The sequence below is a fragment of the Argiope bruennichi genome, chromosome 2 (genome assembly GCF_947563725.1).
Source record: "Argiope bruennichi chromosome 2, qqArgBrue1.1, whole genome shotgun sequence".
Lineage (NCBI taxonomy): Eukaryota > Metazoa > Arthropoda > Arachnida > Araneae > Araneidae > Argiope > Argiope bruennichi.
In genome coordinates, this window is record NC_079152.1 from 107,724,111 (window position 1) to 107,747,816 (window position 23,706).

The 23,706-nt window shown below is 26.5% G+C and overlaps 1 protein-coding gene across 2 annotated transcripts; it reads right to left on the reverse strand.

The window, feature by feature from the left end:
* Nucleotides 1-375: 375 nt before the first annotated feature.
* Nucleotides 376-12,410, reverse strand: LOC129957011 (uncharacterized). 2 transcript variants are annotated; one of them, XM_056069119.1, is made up of 8 exons: nucleotides 12,340-12,410; nucleotides 12,152-12,214; nucleotides 9,155-9,334; nucleotides 6,454-6,512; nucleotides 5,358-5,462; nucleotides 3,397-3,435; nucleotides 2,398-2,436; nucleotides 376-601 (listed from the first exon to the last, which is right to left on the reverse strand). In XM_056069119.1, the coding sequence occupies exons 3-8, from the start codon at nucleotides 9,273-9,275 to the stop codon at nucleotides 560-562; spliced, it is 405 nt and encodes a 134-aa protein (XP_055925094.1). In that variant the 5' UTR covers nucleotides 9,276-9,334; nucleotides 12,152-12,214; nucleotides 12,340-12,410; the 3' UTR covers nucleotides 376-559. The 2 variants fall into 2 exon arrangements, with proteins under 2 accessions (XP_055925094.1, XP_055925101.1); XM_056069126.1 differs by lacking the exon at nucleotides 12,340-12,410 and having other exon boundaries at nucleotides 12,152-12,215.
* Nucleotides 12,411-23,706: the final 11,296 nt, after the last annotated feature.

Consider the following 23,706-nt stretch of genomic DNA (forward strand, 5'->3'; position numbering starts at 1 on the left):
TCGGCAAGTTTTGATACTTTTTTTTTTCTGCGTAATTTATCTTTCATGTCTTTCACAGTCTATATATAAAATGTGGTTTCATTTCGTTCATTCGTTTTAGCAGTAGAAGTCGCCAAAGAGTGAAAATTACTTTATGGCCACCCTGTATTTTTTAGATTCGTAAATGACTTTTAAAGTTATAATATTAATGCAAATATTTTAAATCATCCTTTATTCCTTAAATTAGATAAGTTTCTGTAATATAAGTTCCAGAATAAGATTATAGCTTTGAATATCCTATAAAGCAACGTATGAAAATTATTTCTCGGCTTCAGACCTGCACTAACAAAAATAATACGTATAAACAACAACAAAAAACTATAATACATCAGCAAGTGAAATTCAATTATTATTATTCTGTTTGAAATATGTGTTGGGCAATAACGTTACAAATCATCCTATGTGCTACATATCATTACACTGATTTTTGGAACTTATGCATAAGTGCAAAATTTTCTCTCTGTCTTCTTCCTGAATAGTAAAAATAGAAACCAGATGTCTAGTTACTATTTGAAGAGGATCATTCACAGCCAGCCTGGCTACTAAGAGATTCTAAGCATTCCTGAAATAAAATTATGCTTCAATCACTATAAAATAATTAGATTTTTCAAAATACTAAAAGAAAGAAGATAAATAAAAGATTTAATTTAGGTATTAATTACATGTCATCTACTTCCAATATCTGATAGCTAACTCCTAAGATAAATTAATTGCAAGCTTCATAACTTTAGGATTCTTTCATTATAAATTACTTGTAACGGATATTAAAATCAATAAGAAGAAGCACGAAAAAAAAAAGAAAAACCTTCGTTAAATTTAAGAAAAGTTTAATGTGAGAAATACAGTTAATTCTATTTTTCTCGTAATAATTTCTTTTTAAGAAAGTTCCATTTTTCGATATACTTTTTTATACTGAACATTTATTCGCTTCTCACAAACAACTTAATGCAGAATCTAAAAAAACCAGAAAAAAGAAAGGTAATATTAATATTAAAAAGGTGGCAAGAAAAAAATTCTTTTATTTTTAAACAAATATTTAATTAATTCGAACAGAGTAATGATTTCAATTTCGTGTTTTTGGAATATGATAAAATGAATTACAGTATTATTTTTGTATCTTTCTCCCTTTTACTTTATCGACAGCATGTTGTAATTATTTAGAAAATTTCAACCTGATTTTGATATTGAATTATATTTTGATAACTGAATAAATCATAAAATAAATGATATAAATGTGAAAATCAATGAAAGAATTCTGTGGATAACAGTTTTTTTTCTTATAATTATTAAAAGGCATATATTTTCTATATATAATTAAGTCCTTAAAAAAATTTACATGAAGGAATGGAGATAGTAAAGAAATTGATCAAAATTATCAAGAAATAAAAATCTCGAAATTTTCTGGCTGGTCATCTTTGAAATATTGCCAATACAAAAAAATAATAGAAATAAAAGGACATAATAATTTATGTTGGAGAAATTATACATTTTTTACTAAGCAAATTAAAAACTGTTTCTTAATTAACAAAAGTACTCTATCCTACATTCTCTAAAAAGCCAAGGATTTCAGTCTTATAAAACACATTTTTTCAGGAGAAGTTGGGAGCAAATTTGTGCATAAAAGATACTAGTATCGAATTAACTGAAAAATAAAAGCATTAGTATTGAATTCTACAAAATAATATTAATGATAAATGCACTTAGAATGATTTTTTTTATGCACAAAATCATCCAATGCATTCTTTGAATGTGAAGTGTTTTTTATTTGTTTTTTTCCCTTTTTTCTAACATGATTTGTTTCGTGTTTGTAAAGATGAAACATTATAAATCGATTCTTCTTTCATTTTTTTAATTTTAAAATTATAATGAAAATAAAGGATTTTAATATTTTTAAATTTAGAAAATATTTTTGACTTTCTATTAATCGAAAAATTTAATACGGTTTAAATCCTCATAGATTACCTGGTACAGTAATAAATTTTAGAAAAAGATCAAAAGATTTCATATTTACAATAATTATTTATAATTAAAAAATAAAAAAGAATAAAAACCTCCTAAATAAATTAATGGCTGGAATTTTTATGAATTGCTATTATTTAACTTATTATGCATAGATATAAACTTGAATTGCTTTTTACAGTAAATTAATAAATTGAATTTATATGATAGTTCTACACTCAAATGATCTTATAAAAATAAATTTATATATATATATATATATATATATATATATATATATATATATATATATATATATATATATATATTTCTTCCATTAAACCACTTGCTTAGCCGAAAATTTTTAATTTTAAAAATAATTTTTAGGTAATTAAATAAATATTATTTAAATCCATATACCTTCACTTTATGCATTTCTTCTTTCTGTTCATCCGTTAGCTGAAACGAATAAAAATTATTATTATTATTTTTTATATATATTTTTGTATACATTAAGCATCACAGTATTTGACAGATAAATTTTATAGGGAAGAAAAATACATGCATGAAATTTGTTTTTCGAGTGTCGGAAGAAATATAGTTTTTGAAATTATAAATATTGTTGTAAAATTTTTGAATAATTTTTTATTCTAAAAATAATGTATTTGCCTAATTTGCAATTAATAACTGTCTTTATAAAAATGGGTTAAAAAATCTCTCGTTTAAATTGCTCCTATTCAGGCTCATTTAAGTTCATTCATCTACATAATTGAAATATTCACTCGCTTCAGATACAGATAGTATTCATGAATTATACTAATGTGTGCATTGAAACAATGTCAAAAAATATTTTGAATTATAATATATTAAGATTAATAAATTATTTCAAATAGTAAATTTTAAGTTAGATTTCCAAAATAAAAAAAAAATCCAACTAATTGTTGATGCAAATATATATTACACAAAACAGTTAATGATGGAGCTTGCAATAATTTCAATACACATCTAATATTTGGAGCGATGGGAAATGAGTAAAGAATATATTAAAATTAATACAGAAATTATACTTTTGCATTTTATACATATTTTCACAAGAAGAATTGGAAATTTTATTTCAATTAAGATCTGAATAATTTTATTTGCTGACTTTACAAATAATGTAGAATCCAACGATACCATCCAAAGTAAGTGTCTACGCTTTTTCTAAAATACTGTTTTTATTTTTAATGATAACTTATTACATAATTGCGAAATGTGCAGTGCTTTTAAAAAAAGATGCTATGATATCTGCTAGTGAAATTTAAAGTATATTTTATAAAATCCAGTTTGCTTTTACAACATAATTTGCATCATTCAATGCGTGTTTTTTTGTCAGTATGCTCTATTATAGTTTAATTACACAAATAAAAAATGACTTACTTGTACGTCCTTAGTTTTTTTCGTTACGCATCTGTTTATCTAAATAAGGAAAAAAGGAATTTTTTTTTTTTACATTTACGTTTGATTCAAAACAACATAGGATGAGAAGGTTTTTTGCTTGATACATGCTGCTTTATTTTATTCTTAAAATTTCCTCTTAATTAATTATAGCAATACACTATTATTAACTAAATTAATTAATAATAGCAATTACGCGCATGAAAAATTGTATTTAATATTGTAACAACACATTTAATTATAAATTCAGTTAATTAAAATATTTTTTATTCATTTTTAAAATACAAAAACATTATTTTTTAATTAATGCCTATTTTATTTCTGTTTTTTCCTAATTTCAATATATATATATATATATATATATATATATATATATATATATATATATATATATATATATATATATATATATATATATATATATATATATATATATATTAAAAAATAATGTTTTTGTATTTTAAAAATGTATTAAAAATTAAAATGCATTAAAAATGTATAAAAAAATATTTTTATTTAATACTAAGCATCAAAATGATGGAAGAAATGCATTAAAATATTAATTAATTTGTAATATAAAATCAAATAAATATCTGCGACATTTTTTTAATGGACATTCACTTAAGAGTGAAGCAACTGCACCCCCTTTCCATGGTAACGCGGACACGACATCATCATCATCGTCATTCACTTAAGAGTGACTATGTCAAATTTGGTAATCTCAATCTCCAACGACACGTTTTGAAGAACATTTAGAATGATTTTTCCCTATTAATGCCCCAATTTTGAAAAAGTATATATTCTTCTAATCATTAATATATCAGAATTTTTGAAATGAATATTAGCAATTCCCAAAAGAAAGAGATACATTAAAAGCCTAAATGAAAAATGATTACACTGTAATTGAAATTAAGACACTGGAAGTGCTCATGCATATTTATATGTATAATTTCATCAGGAAATGTGTCCATTTAGTACAGTTTAAACACGGAAGCTTATCATAATATATTATATTGAAATATTCATTATCTGGTATTGAATTGAGTTTTAATTTATTCTCTCCATTGAAATATGCATAAAGTATTTCATTAATCACAAAAAATTAGTACAATAGTGTATTGAATAAAATACTGTAAAATTTGTATTATGTAATAGATTTGTTTTTAATATTTTTTTTTAGTTCTGAAGATTAATTCATATATTTTTTATTCCAATTTAAGTAGAAATAATGATTTTGCATTCGATTATTATAAAATGGCTTTAGTGAAGTAAAATGTTCAGTGTGTCCTTTTGTTCCATAAATTTAAATCAGACATTATTATGCAATGTCAATATTTGGATTTGTAGAATAAAGGATAAGTGTATTTGTAACGTTAAGTTAAAGATATTGGTCATCAAATTTAGGATCATGACACAATGTCCAATTTGACAATCGAAATGTTGGGAAATTTTATACTTGAATAGAACTGGAATATGTCATTGACTTCAAGCTACTAAGGAGGCTCACATAGATAGATATTTTCTGACATAAGTAGTTTTATTAAAAATACTATAAACGTCTTTACTATATAACTAAAAAAACATATGTCAAATTACTATCGTTTTTTTTAATTTTTAATTCTATTTATTTATTCATTTATTTTGTAATCAGAGAAGGATTCTGTGACCAAACTTGTACTTTAATTCTACTATACGAGATTACTTATATTGTTTGTATCCTTTTATGTTTTTCATTGTTCGAAAGAGTTCATGGAAACTCTAAGGGAATGATTAAAAATTGGTTTCAGATACATTTGCTGCAAACTAATCTATTAAACGAATATTTACTTCCGATTTTACATAAATAGAATAAGACATAAAAACAGCTTTAACCACAACTATAAATTTTCCATTATTACATTCTTCTGACACATAAGCACAAAATGAATTTAAAAATAAATTACCAATCTGCGTATTCCAGCAGAATAATACAATTGATTATTTTCATCACAATGTCCAATTCCGTTCGGAAGATACTTTTTTACGCATTCTTCATAAGCCTCCAAAAACTGAAATGAAGAAGCAAAAGAAGAAATGAATCATTTATCAAAATATGTTGAACTGAGATAGCTGCAAATTAATTAATGAAATATTTTTTTCTGACTCACATTTTTTTAATTGGTAGAATTGTCGTGTAACAAAACATCATAAGAAGCATCTTTCTGATGAAATTAAAAAGTAATGAAGATTTTTGGATCCGATTAAAATTGAAAAAACTTAAATCACCTTGAAAACCATCAAAATAAGCATAAAAGGCATTTTCAGTGTTACCTTTCGCTAAAGCATGAATGTATTATTGAAGGTATTCTCAAAAACCTTAAATTTGTGGACATATTTATTATAATTTTTATTGTTATTTTAGGTAATTCTATTTTAAAATTTGGTAATTTTCTTTACAATAAATTATAATAAGGATAAGAAAAAAAGAGGATGTTCATAATTTAACTGTTTTTAAAATGAAAAACGATTACAAATAATCCGCTTTCAACCAGTATGTAATATTCCATAAAGTTCTTTCCATTATTTTTTTTTCATAAATGTTTTTTTATTTTATTTAATTTTTATGTGATTGAGTTTTTTTTATCACAATGCTCCTAAATTTTTGAATCCACATTTTTTAACAAATGTGTAGTCGCAAATTTAAGAACATAGTTCACTGAATAAGTTCGCGAAAATATTAATAAATTGTAGATTAACTTCCACTTTAAAATGGGTGGAAAAGTTGATTTGGCAGTATGGAGCTTTCACAATAACACATTCCTCTGGCCAATTACCTTACCTTACCTTATTTTGAACACCGGATAAAAAGGAAATAAATCGCGAATCTCTTATATTTATTTTCATTTGGTAAATTTTATAAATATTTAATTTAATTCAATTTTATTATGCGCAATGAACAAACCAAAATACAATTTTTTAGATTTAAGAAGTTTATCGTAGGGAAAGACATATACAATAGCTATTTTATTGCAACAAAAATATGAAGAACTTATAATTTACCGGTTTAGCCAACTCATTGTTACACACTAGAAATTCGTCGCAAAACGTTTGATTTCCAGCTGAAAAGTAAAGTAGTAATTTTAAAGTGGATTTGATATGAAACCAAGAAAATAAAAATGATAAATAATTGCATTCATTCATCTTTTTAATCACACTACCATACTAACACCAGGAAAACATTCATAAATGTATTGCACATTAACCAAGTAGATTGAATTTTAAAGAACAGAATATTTACAGAGAAAAGAAATGATTATTTTGGGCGGCTACAAAATTCGCCATAGTTGATACAGAAAATTTAGAAGAAAAGTGTATTTTCTATAATATTTAAGAAAGAGAATGCCAAAATCAGATTTAAAAAAATGTCTGCGATTCAAAGAATTTTTAAAATGCTTATTTCAGTAATAAATTTTTGATGACAAATTGTGAAGAAGATCAAACATATTTAATAGCATTTCAAAAATTCGTTTCTAAATTATACTTATAAAACATGTAATGGCATAAAAAATTGAACCTTGCTTCACATAAGAATGAATATTCTCTTGCAACTGTTATTGTTTTTACGTCTCGAGTTTCTACTACTCGCTCATTGACCTCTTCTTTTATCTTATTCATGGCATTATCTATTTTTTAAAGTAATAATACGTAACACTTGTTTACATTACATTATGTAGAAAAGAACGGATCAAACAGTTTGATATTAAAATGAGTTCCAAATTATATAACAATATAATTCAGTTATATTTTGATGAATACTTTGTAATGATTTTATGATGACGTATTTAGTGCTAAACACTGATCTACAGAAGTGGACACTTCAGATTTGAGGATGAGAAACTTTCTGCATGGGGGCTATTTCTCCCCACCTACCGAAATTGTGTTATGTCGACTACTCCCTATCAATGATGGGACGTGCTTCCCACTGGAAGGGTTGTATCGTGAACGGTGTTGGCCCTTAGGAAACAACCATAGTTCCTACCAAAGCTGTCGCAGTGTTCAGTTTTCGCTATATGCCTGAAGAAGGGTAGGAATTGTCAATAGACTATTACTACTAAGCCTAGGCAGGTTATCTCAGGTATGAGGATGGTTCCGAATGAGGTGGGGTCAGCTGGCCCTACTAATGACCAGTTATATCTTCCACAAGAGGAGCTGCACAGTAGCCGGATAGCCCTTAGGACTCAACCTTAATTCCCGCCAATGCTGTCGCGGAAGTCAAGTCACCCATAATTATCTGTGGCTGATCGGAATAGTGGACTTTTGATTACTACTAAACACTGCAAAAAGTACCGCTATGAAAGAAATCGGTAAAGTCAATATTCCATTCTGAATCATTCTTTTTTTTTCTCTGAATATATATATCTACAACAATAATATTGAATGCATCCAGAATAAACAAAATCCTATTCTTATTATTTAAACTATTATTTATTGTCCATAAAAATATACGATGAATAATACGTATAATTAAAATCATTGTCACTGAATTATAGAAAATGTGACCCAGATTTTATTTCAATATTTTCTAATAGTTTTTATCTTTTAATTATTGACAAAGAAATCGAAAATAAATCAGATGAATTTCATGTTCACAAAATCCACAAAACAAAATATGCACATGCAAAGAATTTATAATGAATGATTTTAATGAGTTTATTGATTAATGATAGAATAGGTTAACTTTTAAAATGAATAATGCATCCTTAAAGAGATTCATTTGAAGATTTCCTTCATATTTTTTAATTGAATTTTTATATGACAAGTATTTTAAAAAAGATTTATATTTTAATATATGTATAGATTTTTTTAAATATCTAATATTTTTAATTAATTTCAAACAATTTTGATTTCTTTAGAAAAATTTCGTGCATTAAACTATTTGTAGCATTTAGTTTTATAAAGTGAACTTTTATTTGTTTGACTGAAGGAAATATACTACAATCTGATTCCCAACAACTATTTTATTACATTTCTTTTGCCTAGAATGCTAGTACGCATTTCAAAATAAAAGTTGTTCCGCATGAAGCTATTTCAATTTCTGACATTCATTTCTATTTAATATGACTCATATCCATTTAAATCTAATTAACTATTAACCTTTTTTTTAATGATCAATAAATCACAGCTCATAGCGTCAAGTCTCCTCTGCTTCGCTAATCGGAAACATCTGAAAGACCAATGTGACCTGAATGACAGTCTAAGAAGAAATTTAAAGAAGGGATTCGATTGCTGAAATACTTGCTTCATTGGTCTGCCATGTAGGCTTCTTCCATAGGAGGAGCATTCCATCATCGAACTGAAAGTAACTCGATTCCAAATCACACACACCAGGGATATTTAAACCTGCTTACTTATACGGCAACTTTTCATCTATATGGTTTAGGCACTTACCAGTGAGGCAATAGCATTAGTATATAAAATATGAATTATGCGGTAATCAATCAATAAAAATGCGATACCCCAAATTTCTTTTATAAATGACGCTGTAATATTTAAAATTAAAGACTTATGTGTGAAATTTTGCTTAATATGTAACAACTCAATAGACATTTATTCAGCCTGATTCATTCCGATTTCTTCTTATTAATTTTATTCTTTAGATTCTTAATTTCTTATTCTTTTTAAGAATTTTGACTTTAAAATAAAAATGTAGCATATATATTAAACTAAATGATCTTAATAATAAATGAAATATTTATCCTACATGAGGCAATGCAATTCAGTATTTTAAGAAACTCTTCATTTGGATCATTCTGAGCACTAATGACCACATAGCAGGCGAATAAGAATACAGGTAGGAATGACAGCAGCATATTCATTTTCATTGTTAATGCTCCAAATGTATTTGACTTCTGGTACTTGAAATTTCAAAACTTGTTTGTACCTGGAATAAAAAATTTTTATGCATTTTTTAGCTAAAACATTATTACATTACAAAGCAATTGCAGTAATAAGTTTAAATTCGATTATTTTGTAATTATTAAAGTTTTCTTTCATATGTAAAGATTGAAACAATTTCTTAAATAATTAAAATTTTTCATTCAAGTAAGTAATTTTTCTTTCAATGTGGAAATGTTATCACCTTTAAAAGATTCCAATTCAAGACTTTAACAATTCCCCACGTACCATAACTCCCTGAATAAAAAGAAATAATAAAAAAAATCGAATATGTCTATTTATATGTCACTCTGTCTGTTCGGTGAATTCGATATCAAAATTTTTTTGAAAGAGACGAATGAAATTTCGTATATGATCTCTACTCCAAATTTGTATATTTCAACAAAATTTTCAACGAAACAGATTTTAATGAAAATATCTCTGTCCAGCTCTTCAAGTTTAAATTATTATTATAACTAGGTGGAGGGGAGGATTAGGTGAGGAAATTTGGTACATGGATTTAGTATCTGAAAAACAGATATGTATCACATTTGAAACCAAATACTTCAAAAAAATAATCGTCTCATAGTTTGTACCTTTACAAGCATATAATTCAAAAACTGAATGACTTAAATATATGGAATTTTGCTTTAATTTTGTGATTAAAATTGCAGCTGTATGTCAAAGTTTGATTTTACACCATCCGTAAAAGGCATCATGAACACATGTTCGATTTTTTAGGAGTGTATTAACCGCATTACAACGATTAACTCACAATAAGAACGCTAAAGTTTGACTCCATTAAGTTTTTTTGTAAATATTAATTGCCAATGGTATGCGATTAATAATCTGGAAATGCATTTATTGCTGCACATGCGAGAAAACTTCGGGAAGACGACTCCCACTGATTTCATTAAATATATTAACGTGAAGCATAATCATAATATTTAAGCTTAAACTTTTCATGCGATTATTTTGTCATATAGATTAGGGCACACCCTGCGTTCTGGTCTACGTCTTTCCCGTGGTCTAGACGTCCCAGGTTCGGGCATGGTTGTTCTTTACCCTGTGTTCTATCTGTGAAGTGTGTGAAAGAATTCCTTTGTAAAAAGGGGTTGTGCAAACAAGTGTGCGAGTGAAATCATCATATAAGCTAGAAGTCAGACTTTTACCGTCGGGTGCTCAGGGGCCTTTCCCTCAGAAGCTGCTGCACTAACTAGGCTCAGCGAGTATGTCCAAGACAACTGCCATAAGTAGCAACAACATAACACCATATTTGATATTGCATTTCGTTTCAAAATGAAATGAGAATTTATAAAGTGGTTTATTTTTTAGTAACTGAAAATAAAAGTACTTTTTGAAGGTTTGCCTACTTTTAATTTAAATAAAAGTGCTAACAATAATTTCCCTGATGACTCTGTGCTTGTCCCTTTTGAATGTTCTAACCATAAAAACATGCAGTAAAATTACAAATTAATCAACTTTGTCCTAAAATTTATAAATTTAATGTTTTAGTTTAAAACCCGACTTTCAGCTCTACTATCCATACAGACAGATGATTCATAACAGTCTGAATCTTGAGTCGCCGCAGTCGCATTATTTCAAAATAAGAGATGTCAAGCATAAAAAATTATTAACAACCAATGCCAATGAAGTTAAAATATATTAAGCGAAGAATATAAATTATTGGAAAGTTACTATATTTCAACAATAGATGATGACGATATATCTTATATCTTTTGGCCAGTAACACTAGAATGAATGCTTTCCGAAATGGGAACACTTTTGTAAACTGTTTTGGATCTACAGGGCAACCAATGTGGCGATATAGCGATCTTTAATTGTTCTGATTGCAGCCAGCCGAAAGAAAGCATACGAAACTGTTTTCAGTAGTGAATATTTGTTCATTTTATTCCACACAAATAAATTCCGAATACGCATTTATTATTTGGAAACAAACTGTACATCATGTGCGATGCTACTTTTATAGTTGTGCGCATGATATAAAGCAATAAGAAAACGATGATATCATATCAGTTACAGCCATCCGTGTTCACTCGACCTTAGTATCATGTAATATCTTTAAAAATATATATATATTCTTTTTGGAAATAGAACTTTGATACATTTCATACATGTACTTATATTTTACCACTAGCTTTTAAATTAGCATTTTAAATTAATATGCAAACATCAGTTAATGTCTTCAAAGAAAAATATTTTTCCTTCAAACTCGCAAGTACAGCAGCCGTTTAAAATAAAATGAGTATAAGATTAAAATATCACAAAAAAGAAGTATAAATTCCTAATTTTGATTATTTGCATGAAAAATCCAAATACGTTTGATTGTAAACTATATCGTTTTTAAATAGATTTATTTTAGGCATAGCTCTAAATCCTTAATGGAATTTGTAATTGATGAAGGCCTCATATATTTATCAAAAAACATCTTTTATTACCTTAAATCAAAATAATTTACGATTATTGAGCCATGTTCTAAAATTTTATAGGCTATTGTAATAAAATTTGATATTTATTTGGATAAGGTAGAAATACAAGGAATTTTCAATTTAAATATGTTTAGAAACGGAATCGAAATAATAATAATAATAATAATAATAAACATCCCTGACTTAATTCCTTGAAAAATATTTTACATATAAAATTTATTTCTTAAATCAAATAGTTTTAAAAATATACAATCAGTTTATAATTTTTAAGAATAACAAGGATTTTAAAAAGTCTTAATAAATGTTACTTTCACTAATAGTATTTATTTTATTCACTAGAAAATCACATATCAAACCCTTAAATGTTTACTTACCCTAGAATACTCTTAGTTGTTTCACGACTTGAAACGTTGGCGAATGAATTCGAATTCGACAGCCTGTAATATATATACATTTCTTGAGAAGTATTACTCAAGAAAGTCTTAATAAATGTTACTTTCACTAATAGTATTTATTTTATTCACTAGAAAATCACATATCAAAAACTTAAATGTTTACTTACCCTAGAATACTCTTAGTTGTTTCACGACTTGAAACGTTGGCGAATGAATTCGAATTCGACAGCCTGTAATATATATACATTTCTTGAGAAGTATTACTGTAAAGAAAATTGCTCTTAATCTAACATGAAGCATTTTTCGAATGCATGACTTGAGAAATTGTAATTTAAAACGATGATAGTATTAAAATTATCTTTATTTCTTTTATTTAAAAAAAGTTTTGACTGGGAATAAGAGTCTTCCAAGGTTTCAAAAATTTTGCATTATCATTTTGCTTGTATTCATTCTTTTAAATTAAAGTCTAAGTCTTGATTTGACCAAATAAAATAGGCAAGAATTGCGCAATTATATACATACCAAAGAAAGCTACGATTAAAGGAAGTTAATTTTTTTTAAATTTCTTCTTTCAAAATATTTAAATTTAATAAAAATCTTTAAATTTAAGTATTAACTTTTCACAAAATTACACACATTTATTTATGTATTAAATTGCACTCTAAAAATATATATTATAATTGAGAAAATGACGGATGATTATTTTCGTACTTCTCTTTTGAATTTCAATATAATAATATACTTAGATTAAAACATATTAAAAATATCTTCATGATTAATAAAGGAATTAAAATACTATTTTCAAAATAAATGACACAAAAAGATCTGATATTATTTATCTCTTAAATCTAAAATAAGAACAAAATCAGGATTTAGAATTACTTGCTTTAGCAACTACTTTTAAAATAATTCTGGTAGTAATAATTTCCAAAGCATATTTTAAAAAAAAAAACATTTTAAAAAGGCTGAAATACACTGATAGAAACTCATTTCATTTTTCTTTGTAGTAAATGAGACCAAAAGATTAAAATATTTAGTCACTTTCAGCTTTAACAGTTTAAATTGTTAATTGTTTTTAAAATACTTCTTTATTTAATTTCATTAAATGTTTATTCAATTAATAGTACTGCATAGTCTCTTAAAGAATACCCAACAATCTACAGTCTATTGAAAAAACGTCCTTTTATTTTAAACTAGATGCCATTGGCAAAAAATGGTTCGTCGCTTATTGCTTGCTAAAATTTTTAATTAAATGTTTTATGTAATTTAGTCTTCATGGCTTCTTGCAAACACTTTACTTTTCATTTCCTTACTTTCAGCTGTTCCACTGAAATGTGAAGATGGAGTGATTAAACAGCAGTTAATACAAAAACACAAGCCGCCTTTGGCTACCAGCATGCTCGCCAAGATTATAGAATTCTTAGGCTATTAAACGATTAATATGGAATGCATTTTTTGAAATTTCTGTTTATTTGATACTACTTAGAAATATGAATTTAATTCAATCAATCTGCAAAGAATTATTATGAGCACAAATGAAAAATCTATTTACAATGAAATAAAAGCAGAAGTAGAAATCCTATTTCGGAATTAATGTCCAAAAAAGAATTTTTTGTTTTCATTTTTAACATTAGCGAAAGCAAGGAAATGAATATTTTGATGTATGAGTTTTAATTACTTAATATTAAAAGCGTCGTAACATTGTAAAATAAACTTGAAAAATTTACTCCAAGAAAGAAATAAAAACTGTGTAGAAATGAAATCAATATCATTAAGAAGCAATTTTCAGCTTTAAGATAACGCAAAAACCTTTTAAGGGAAATTAATAGTTTTGAGTGATATGGTCTTCTGTTTCCTTAGGTTAAGTCATAGCGAATATCCATCTAGTGACAGTTAAGTCTATTTTCGCCCTCAATTCGACTTTCTGTTTAACGCCAATTTCTTGATTTCTTTTACGTCTTTTACTTTCTTTTGACTGAATGGTTTTATAAGGCCAGCAGCATTTATCATATAATAATTTTACTTAATTAGCGAAACGTTAAATTATGTGAAGCTGTAAAAACGCTCTGATGAAGCAGTATGAAACGTTCGTATATCTTATATGTGACTGTTGTGATTCCATAATATGTAATAAGACCGATTTCTGTGCCAAGTACGTTAACATTTCATATAGTGAGATTTTTGTTGAAGCCAAACTGGTCTTTTAAGAAACGAGGACAGAAACTAGGATAGTTCAGCACTTAAATTATATGTGTATTTAGTATTTGCATTATATGCTACATAATTATTGAATTAATAATATAGATTTTTCAAAAGTTCAGGAAGTATTTTTTGCATTGATCTGTATAGAAAATATCATATTGCAAGTTTATTTCATTTCTCAACTCTTAAAAATTAAACCTTTCTATTTTTAGTTTGTTGTAAGAATTAACATAATCTTTTAATTTGAACTTTTGTCAACCTGAATGGTAATTTTTCCCATGCACGTTTAACATACTCAAGCAGATTAAATTTTCTTTTTGTTTGAACTATATGAATTATATTAGAAAAGATGCTCAAACATCGTTTAAAAAAAATAAATTAAAAAAATTTCAAAAAAATGTTGTGTCAATGATAAGATTATATAAAATAATTTTTTGATGCAAAATTTTCACCAATTATGGTAAAAAAAAAGTCTTAATATTTAATTAATTAAGACTCTGAAATAAATTTAAAATCAATTTCTCCGAGTATCCCATTTCTACTTTCCAAAGTATATATGTGTCAAATTTGATGGGTCTCTTACAATATAGATTGAAGAGCGTAAACAAGGAAACATACACAACATTCATTTCTATTATAGATAAAAATTATAATTCGGTGGAAAATGTATTAATAAAAATATCTTTCGTAATCATCGAGAGAATTATACATTTTATTAAAAATATTATCAGAAAACAAAGATTAAGCAAATGCGATTTAAAATAGACCGAAATTATGGAATTGTAGTCGTATATGGAATTGTAGTTGTAATAATTGTAGTTGTAATTGTATGGAATTGTAGTTGTAATAATTAGATATCAGTTACTGACTTAGACTTAATCCTCATCATCTGCATGAGGGTCGAAACCAGAAGATCATTTCCATTAATTCATAACACCTTTTCTAAATGAAAAAAATTCAAACAAACGAACCATATTATAAACTGCTTTATCAAATATCTTAGAGCTATTATGATCTGCCTAATCACCTAACTTACGAAGACATGCATCAAATTCTTATATAGATACCCATTATAACATGTTTCAAACAATGAAAATATTATTACCATTGCAACAAATTTTTCATATAAAATAATATGAATAAAACATTGCAGAAATACAGAGAAAGAGAATTAGTCAACTTTGAAGTGTTGTGTACAACACTCAGTATTTTTTTTATAATTTATGTAATATCTCAAAGGATAATAATAGTTTCTCTGACTCATCATAAAATTTATCCTCTTAGTTTCATAAGTATAAAAATCATGAAGGTAAAAAAAAACAATATTTTATTTCGTTTCAGTCAATCAATGTTTTTCTAAAAATATTTTAAAGACTTAATTTTATTCAATATTTATTCTTAAGAAATTTCATTCAGTAAAATATTCTTGGCATTTACTTTTAAATCAAAAAAAATTTTAATGTCCTGCTGACAGAAATTTGAAACCTAGAAAAGTGCAATTCAAATCTGATAGAATGATGAAGCTTTGAATATCACAATTTTAAGACAAACGACTAATTTATTATTTTAGACTGATCAACCAAAGGGAAAATCCGGAAACTGATTGAACTTCTTCGAGATGTTTAATTGAGTGGCCTAAAATTACGCTTTTTATAAAATAGTAGTATTCAAATTTCCTAAGTAGCTGAATTTTTGCTGCCAAAGTGTAGATCATTTTTAATTTAAAATGTTAATGATCAAAATTATTTTACTAAATACGATTCATAAAATTCAGAGTTAATTTTACAAAGAATTAAAATTCGTACTTCACTTCATCAGAACACTTACTGACTCAAATTACAAAGCATTTAATTCTTAACTACATTTAGAAAAAAATTCTTATTAGATGTGTATCCTTAATACTGACTGCTTAGAAGTTATCTTTCTTGGATCTGATTATAGTGTATATCCTATATAACCTGTATATTAAGTGGCTATCTTGTTTGCTTTAAATGTAGCAGAATTATTGAATCAATAATATGAATATTTCAAACGCGTAAATTAAACTTTTTCTTGCCCTTGTTCTTCAAGAAAATATCATATTTTTCACTATTGCATAGCATAAAAAACATGTTCTGAAAATTACACTTTTGCAAGATTAGCTTACAATAAAAGCTAATTTAATCTTTAATTTCAGCCTTTTTCAACATCATGGTATTTAATTCTTCCCATGCACGCGTAACGTACTCGTGTTTAAATTTTATTTTCATTTTATAGAAAAACGAATGTTGAAAAATATGCTAAATATGTTTTTAAAAATTTTATAGAGCAGTTTTAAATATTTTAAGTTTAGTAATAATTTTATATATATATATATATATATATATATATATATATATATATATATATATATATATATATATATATATATATATATATATATATAATAGTTTTAAAATAGAGTTGATTGTATATAGAAACAGCATTTATACGGCAAAAAAATAGGTACAAAAAAAGGTAATTTTTCGGATTTAAAAGTTATGTACAGATAATTTTTGTATAGTAATGAATTCAAAACTTAACACGGAAAAAAAATTAACTTAATTTTTAATTCATTCATCTTATATCAGATTTTTTTAAATACATTCGAGAACAACTTTTTCAGTGCACCAAGATGGATATGCTATGCATCAAACTCTCTTCTCATCAATTCATCTCTATTATGTGTGTATACATACATATATATATATATACAGGGTGTTTATAAAGTCCCGGACCCATTTTGATGTTTAATAACTCATAAAATAATGAAGATATAAACAAACTTATGGCATTTATTGATGGAATAACTCATATATTTTCCTTTTCAGGTTTGAATATTTTTTACTTTTGTAAATATCGTCTGCGCGTGTGGTTAATTTCAGATAATTTCATTTTCCAGTCTAAATATCTGCACTTTTCTACATACCGTCTGCTTATTAATTGCAGTTTTCTCTCTTTTGTTTTTGGCAACTATTGCAATGTTATGTTTACTTTTGATGTGTTTGTTCTATGTAGTACTTTTGTATGTGATGTTTTATTCGAGCGGATATTAAGGAGAATGCATACACCACAAGAGAAAGCACAGATTTTATGGTGGTTCATAGAAACGAAATCGATAGTGCAAGCACAGAGAAATTTCAGAAGAATTTCCCAAAAAGATCCTCCATCCAAAAACAGCATCTTGTGGTGGAAAAAGAATTTTCTAGAAATTGGAAGTATCGCAGATAAGAAACGTTCCGGACGTCCTTGCACAAGTGATTTTGATGTTGAGCGTGTCAGAGAGACATTGCCGTTGAACTTTTTTTGAACTGAGAGAAACGCCGTTGGACTTTTTCCTTTGGGGGTTTGTAAAAGACAACGTTTTCAGGAGGAGAGTGTCAAACATTGATGACCTAAAAGCCAGAATTACAACCGCAATAGTCTCTGTGGATGCCGACATGCTTGCCGCTACCTGGCATGAAATGGACTATCGACTTGATATTCTCCGTGCGACGAAGGGGGCACACGTGGAAGTTCATTGACAAGGGTCATGAAACTTTTTGAGTCTATTTAACCATTTATGCTATTAATTTTAATCTATCTTTATTATTTTATGAGTTATTAAACATCAAAATGGGTCCGGGACTTTATAAACACCCTGTATATATATACAGTGGTGGCCAAAAGTGTGGACATTTTTTGAAAGTTTCATATTTTTCAACTTTGCGTGCTTGTAGAATATATTAATTTTCACTTAAATACAAATGTTTATATATCAAATTGAAGGTAATTTATTGTAAAATTTAATAAAAAAAACAGTATTATAATATCTGTATTACAAAAAAAGTTACGCTCATTTTAGTTTAACAAACAAACACAAATCGTTTTGAATAATGACGTGTTTTGCAATAAAAGCGTACTAGCTAATCACAAACACTGTTCTGAGGACCCCATCAAATGTCTGTAACTATAGTTTAGGTTATTTGGTATGTAAAATAGTTATTGTTGCGGAAATATTTTGCGGAATGATGCATACAAGTACAATTAAATAGAGTATTGCTGTTTTTGAATATTTTAAGTCCTTTTTTCTAATTAAACTAATTTTAAACAATGTCACCAACAATAAGAACTGATTGGACATCTACAAAAAGAAGCCGAATTCTCATATTGAGAGAAATTGTCCTCTCTTAAGCTGAAATTGCAAGACAAGTTGGTGGTTCAGTGACTTGTTCAGGTGTACGAAAGTTCTGTTTACGTTATGAAAAAACGAAATCAGTGGAAAATAAGGCCAAAGTGCACAAGTGCTACTGCCGATAGAAAAATTAAACGGCTATGCCTTCAAGATAGAAAAATTTCATCAGATGCCATTAGATGGTAAATGAATGCAGCGGGTATTGCAGTAAGTTCAAGAACAATAAGAAGAAGGTTATCAGGATTTAGACTACAAGCTAGAATTCCAAGAAAAAAACCATATTTAAATCAAAAGCAACGCGAAAAACGAGTTAAGTGGGCAAAAGAACATATTAAATGGTCAGAAAATCAATGAAAGCAAGTAATCTGGAGCGATGAGACTAAAATATCGCTCTTTGGTAGTGATGGTAGAAAATATGTGAGACGTAGAGTAGGTGAAGGACTTCATCCTGATTGCATTGAAGCAACTATAAAAACTACAACAAATGCCATGATTTGGGCATGTATTTCTGCAGATAGTGTGGGCCGAATTCAAGTGATTGATGGCATTCTGAATGCCAAAAAATACATCGAAACTGTCCTGGAACCAAAATTTATACTTTCCATCAGGGATTTCTTCCCCAACAAATCACCATTTATTTTTCAGCAGAATTCAGCTCCATGCCACACAGCAAAAGTATGCAAAGCATGGTTTCAAAATAAAGGCATAGAAGTATTACCATGGCCAGGAAACAGTCCTAATATCAATCCAATTGAAAATTTGCGGCAACGTTTGAAAGTTCTTGTACGAAAAAAAACGTCCCTTCAATAAAAGACAACTTATTGAATCTATAATTGATTCTTGACACCATGTGATTACGAAAGATGAACTCCAAACACTCGTTCACTCGATGAAAAGACGCTGTGAAGCTGTCTTAAAAAATAAGGGTTATCCTACTAAGTATTGGTTGTGTAAGTATCACTTTAAAAAAAATGCAAATCTAAGATAGATCTTACTAAAATGAGCTTAACTTTTTTTTGTAATACAGATATTGTAATAATATGCATTTGTAATAATATGCATTTGAAGCGATTTCTTTCATTTTAATTATTTAATAATAATTAATTAATTCTGGCATTTCTCCACAAAATCATCCAAAAATATTAAAACACAAAAATGATTTTTACATCATCCTAAAATAAAAAATCTATATATTATTTCAATAATAGCAATTTTTTATATAAATGCAAGAAATAGAATATAAATATATGTAATAGGTCTAAGTGATGCAAATAATATTATTTTATACGCCATCTTATTTTGCACTAGTACTCGTGAAAAGTATCAATGTTGATGGCTTTCAAGCTTTTCAATTCCAGCTTGATTTTCTCTTGAGTAATTAACAATAAATTTTGTACAAGTAAGTGTATATTGTAAGCAAGTACAAGACAATGTAAATGGATTTTTTTATTATATAATTCATTACATGTAAATGTACAAGTAAGAATTTGAACGTTTCACTTTTCAACAGAATTAATATTAAAGCGTATTGCCTTTTTCAGCTTTTCCAAATTAGCGATATACAGTGAATATATTCAATGAAAATCGTTAATTAACAATAAAAATTAATGATAACGTCAGTCTGTGGAAGAAAATAGGAAACGCATGCATCATATATATATATATATATATATATATATATATATATATATATATATATATATATATATATATATATATATATATATATATATATATATATATATATATATATATATATATATATATATATATATATATATATATATATATATATATATATATATATATAAGAAGCAACAAGAATGTTAGTAAAATAATTTTGCAGAATTCAAATTGTGTATATATATATTAAAAAATTAAATGCAATATAAGATATTCTAATAAATATTTTGCATTAATAAAATATTACTGATATGATTCCAAAATGGCTCCATTTTACTGTACTTATTCAGTCTTCTCATATTTTTAAAATAAACAGATCCTTTTGAATAAATGTACGTACCATTCAGTATTTAATTGCCTTATAATATATTTTCTTTTTTTACAAGTTTTTAAATGCAAATTAAGACATTTTATACTAATTGTTTTAATAAAGATAAATTTAATTTAATTTCCCCATTACCCATTCTCAATATTTCAAGTGATGTTCATTATGTAGATGCGCACATTTTATTTCTTGGACTATAATTTATTTTGGCCAAATTTCTTTCAAAGACAAGGACTTTCTAATAAAAAGTTTTTACTATGTAGCATGACCACAGAGTTTTAGGATTTTGATAAATGTAGAACATTTTTCATACAGACATTTTAATAAACAAAATAACACTTCTGATCCAGACAGAGAAAAGTAGACCTGAGTTCATTCTAGAATAATTGCTTATCGCAAAAGCAATAAAAATCATGACGCTGAATAATCTGAAATAGGTCAAACAAGATATAAACAAATATCTTTTGAAAAAAAAAAACAAGTATCTTTTGAGTCAGCTGAAGAAACCATCCATTAATCTGTCAGCTACGGTTACAAGACATTTTACGGCAACCTGACAAAAATAGAGGAAGAAACTTTTCTTAAATCATGATAGATCAACAGTGTTATTCTACATTTATTTGCATTCCTTTAGGGTAAATTATTATAAATTTCTCCAAAGCATGCTACTAAAATTCAGCAGATGATAACTGATTTAATTTCTTTCAAAAGTATGTTTAAAATCATATGTCCGCTATAAACTGTATTTTAATTATAAGTATATTGCGTGTGTTAAGTCATGTCCCTTCCATATTCATGCATTCTGTATCTGGACTTATATTTTTGGGCTCGAAATGGAATATCTTCTCCAAAGCAGATTAATAGAAACCATAAAGTATAAATACGATTCTGGTATCTTCTAAAAGTGCTATTTAAAGTTTAATATTGATAGACATACTGATTGAGTAATTCCTCCCTTTCCACGCTTATTCATATCTGAAATGTACATTTGTAAAGTAAAGATAAAACAAATTCTTGTTTTACTTAATATACTAGCATATCAAAAACATTTTATTAAAATCGATTCATATAGCCAAAGGTCTGTATATGAATTTCAAATTCTATAATTCATCAGGACATTTATTGACTCAAATTGGCTAAACTGTAATTTAATTTATGGAAAAAAAATTTTTATATATGTATATAAGTATTACTAACTATACTATAAGTATTACTTACTATATATATGTATATAAGTATTACTAACAGTGTAGAAACTAATTGTTGATACCTGGAGTGATATCCTGCATGTATTAAACAAAGTTTCATAGCACATAATTATTGCATTAATATTTTAATTACACTGAAACCGTGTTTTGTATTTTCCTCGAAAATATCATATTTCGCATTTATTATATTTCACGCAAACACCTGATAAAAATTTCATTTATCTAGATTTATTTCGTAGTGGGAGATAATCGTTTAATTTGTGCTTTTGTTAGCGTAATTGCCGCATGTTGATAAAAGATAAATTTTTATGCTTGCCTTAAAAGGCTGCAGGTCTTGCAGGTTATTTTTTTTTTAACTTTATGTGAAACATGTTGTTCAGCTTAAAGTATTTTTTTAAAAGTAAACTAAAAATTGAATATATATATATATATATATATATATATATATATATATATATATATATATATATATATATATATATATATATATATATATAGGTATTATTTGAAAGAAAATTAATTGAAATTTCAGGCGTTGTAAAATTTATTTTTTTGTGCTGTAATTATTTCGAAAGATATCGTTGAAAAATTCCAAATCTTAACACTTAATTTTTACTTAATCAAAGTTATAATTAATATTTTTAGAAATTTGCTTATGAAGTGAACATTTCACTCCTCCAAAACATATATATTCCACGTTTATATCTCTAGGTCAAAAGTTCGAATCTATAGAGTACCAATACACAGACTCTCACAAACTGATATTTATTGTAAAAAGAGATTAACTTAACCCAGTAACGTCTGAAAGATGCTGATAGAAAGTGATGCCCTTAAAGATGAACAAGTCAAGGGTTCATAAGATACAATTATTTACATAATAATTTCTATTCTAGTCGTTGCCGATTTGGTATAAATTCACTGATCTGAATATTAAAATAATAATGACTGTTATTTCTGCTTCGTATTGTATTTGATAAAAATTCAAATATTAGTTGTCATTAGATTTCTTTGCACTACAATTTAAAAAGTATTTTAAAGGCAAGTAAACTTTTACACAAGGCTACCACCAATCTAATAATATTAATCACTGTCCACCTATCAATTATATGAAGAATGTTTATTTCTTATTTACTGCAACCACATATATTGGGTCGGAAGAAGAGAAATTTCATTTCTTTTTTGTGATAAACTCACTTTTTTTTATAGAAATAGAAAACTTTACTTCAGAGTTTATCAGTTGAATTGTACTATAAATGTTTACTCTGTTTCGGTTCAATTTTATAATTCCATGTATCTAAAACTTCTTATCTTCCATTTAAAAAAAATCATATGAAAAGGTATCTTACTAGGAAAATTTAGAAAGTTTTATACACTGATGAGATTTAAAAAAAAAAAAAAAGGAAAGATTCATACTTTCCCTGATCCAAAGTTTTACTTGAGTCAATGAACGTGCTTCTGGTCTAATATTATCTCGATAAAACAAATTGTGTAATTCATGCTAGGATTTACAGTCTTTGTAGAAAAAGTGGATTCTGTTCGTTTTTATCTAAATTATATATCTTTTTACCAATTCCACTCTAATTTGAAAATTGTTTCTAAGGGTATTTCGGTCACTAACAAAGTACCACTAAAGAAAAAATCTGACAAAATATTGCTGTTACTCTACTAGTTGTTCTCTATTAAAATATTGAATACTAATTTAAAATAGTAATAGCGGTATTATATAAATTTATTTATTAAAAAAATCAAATATCAAACTTTGCATTTATTTTCATTCAGTCCATGCGATTTGTGTATGTAGTATATGCAATTAATAATGTATTATTATTAATTGCATATTTAGTTAAAATCTGATTATCCAATACAGTTGAACAAAAATATCAACTTTTCATTTTTAATTTGTAATAGCTAGGAGAAGTTGCAT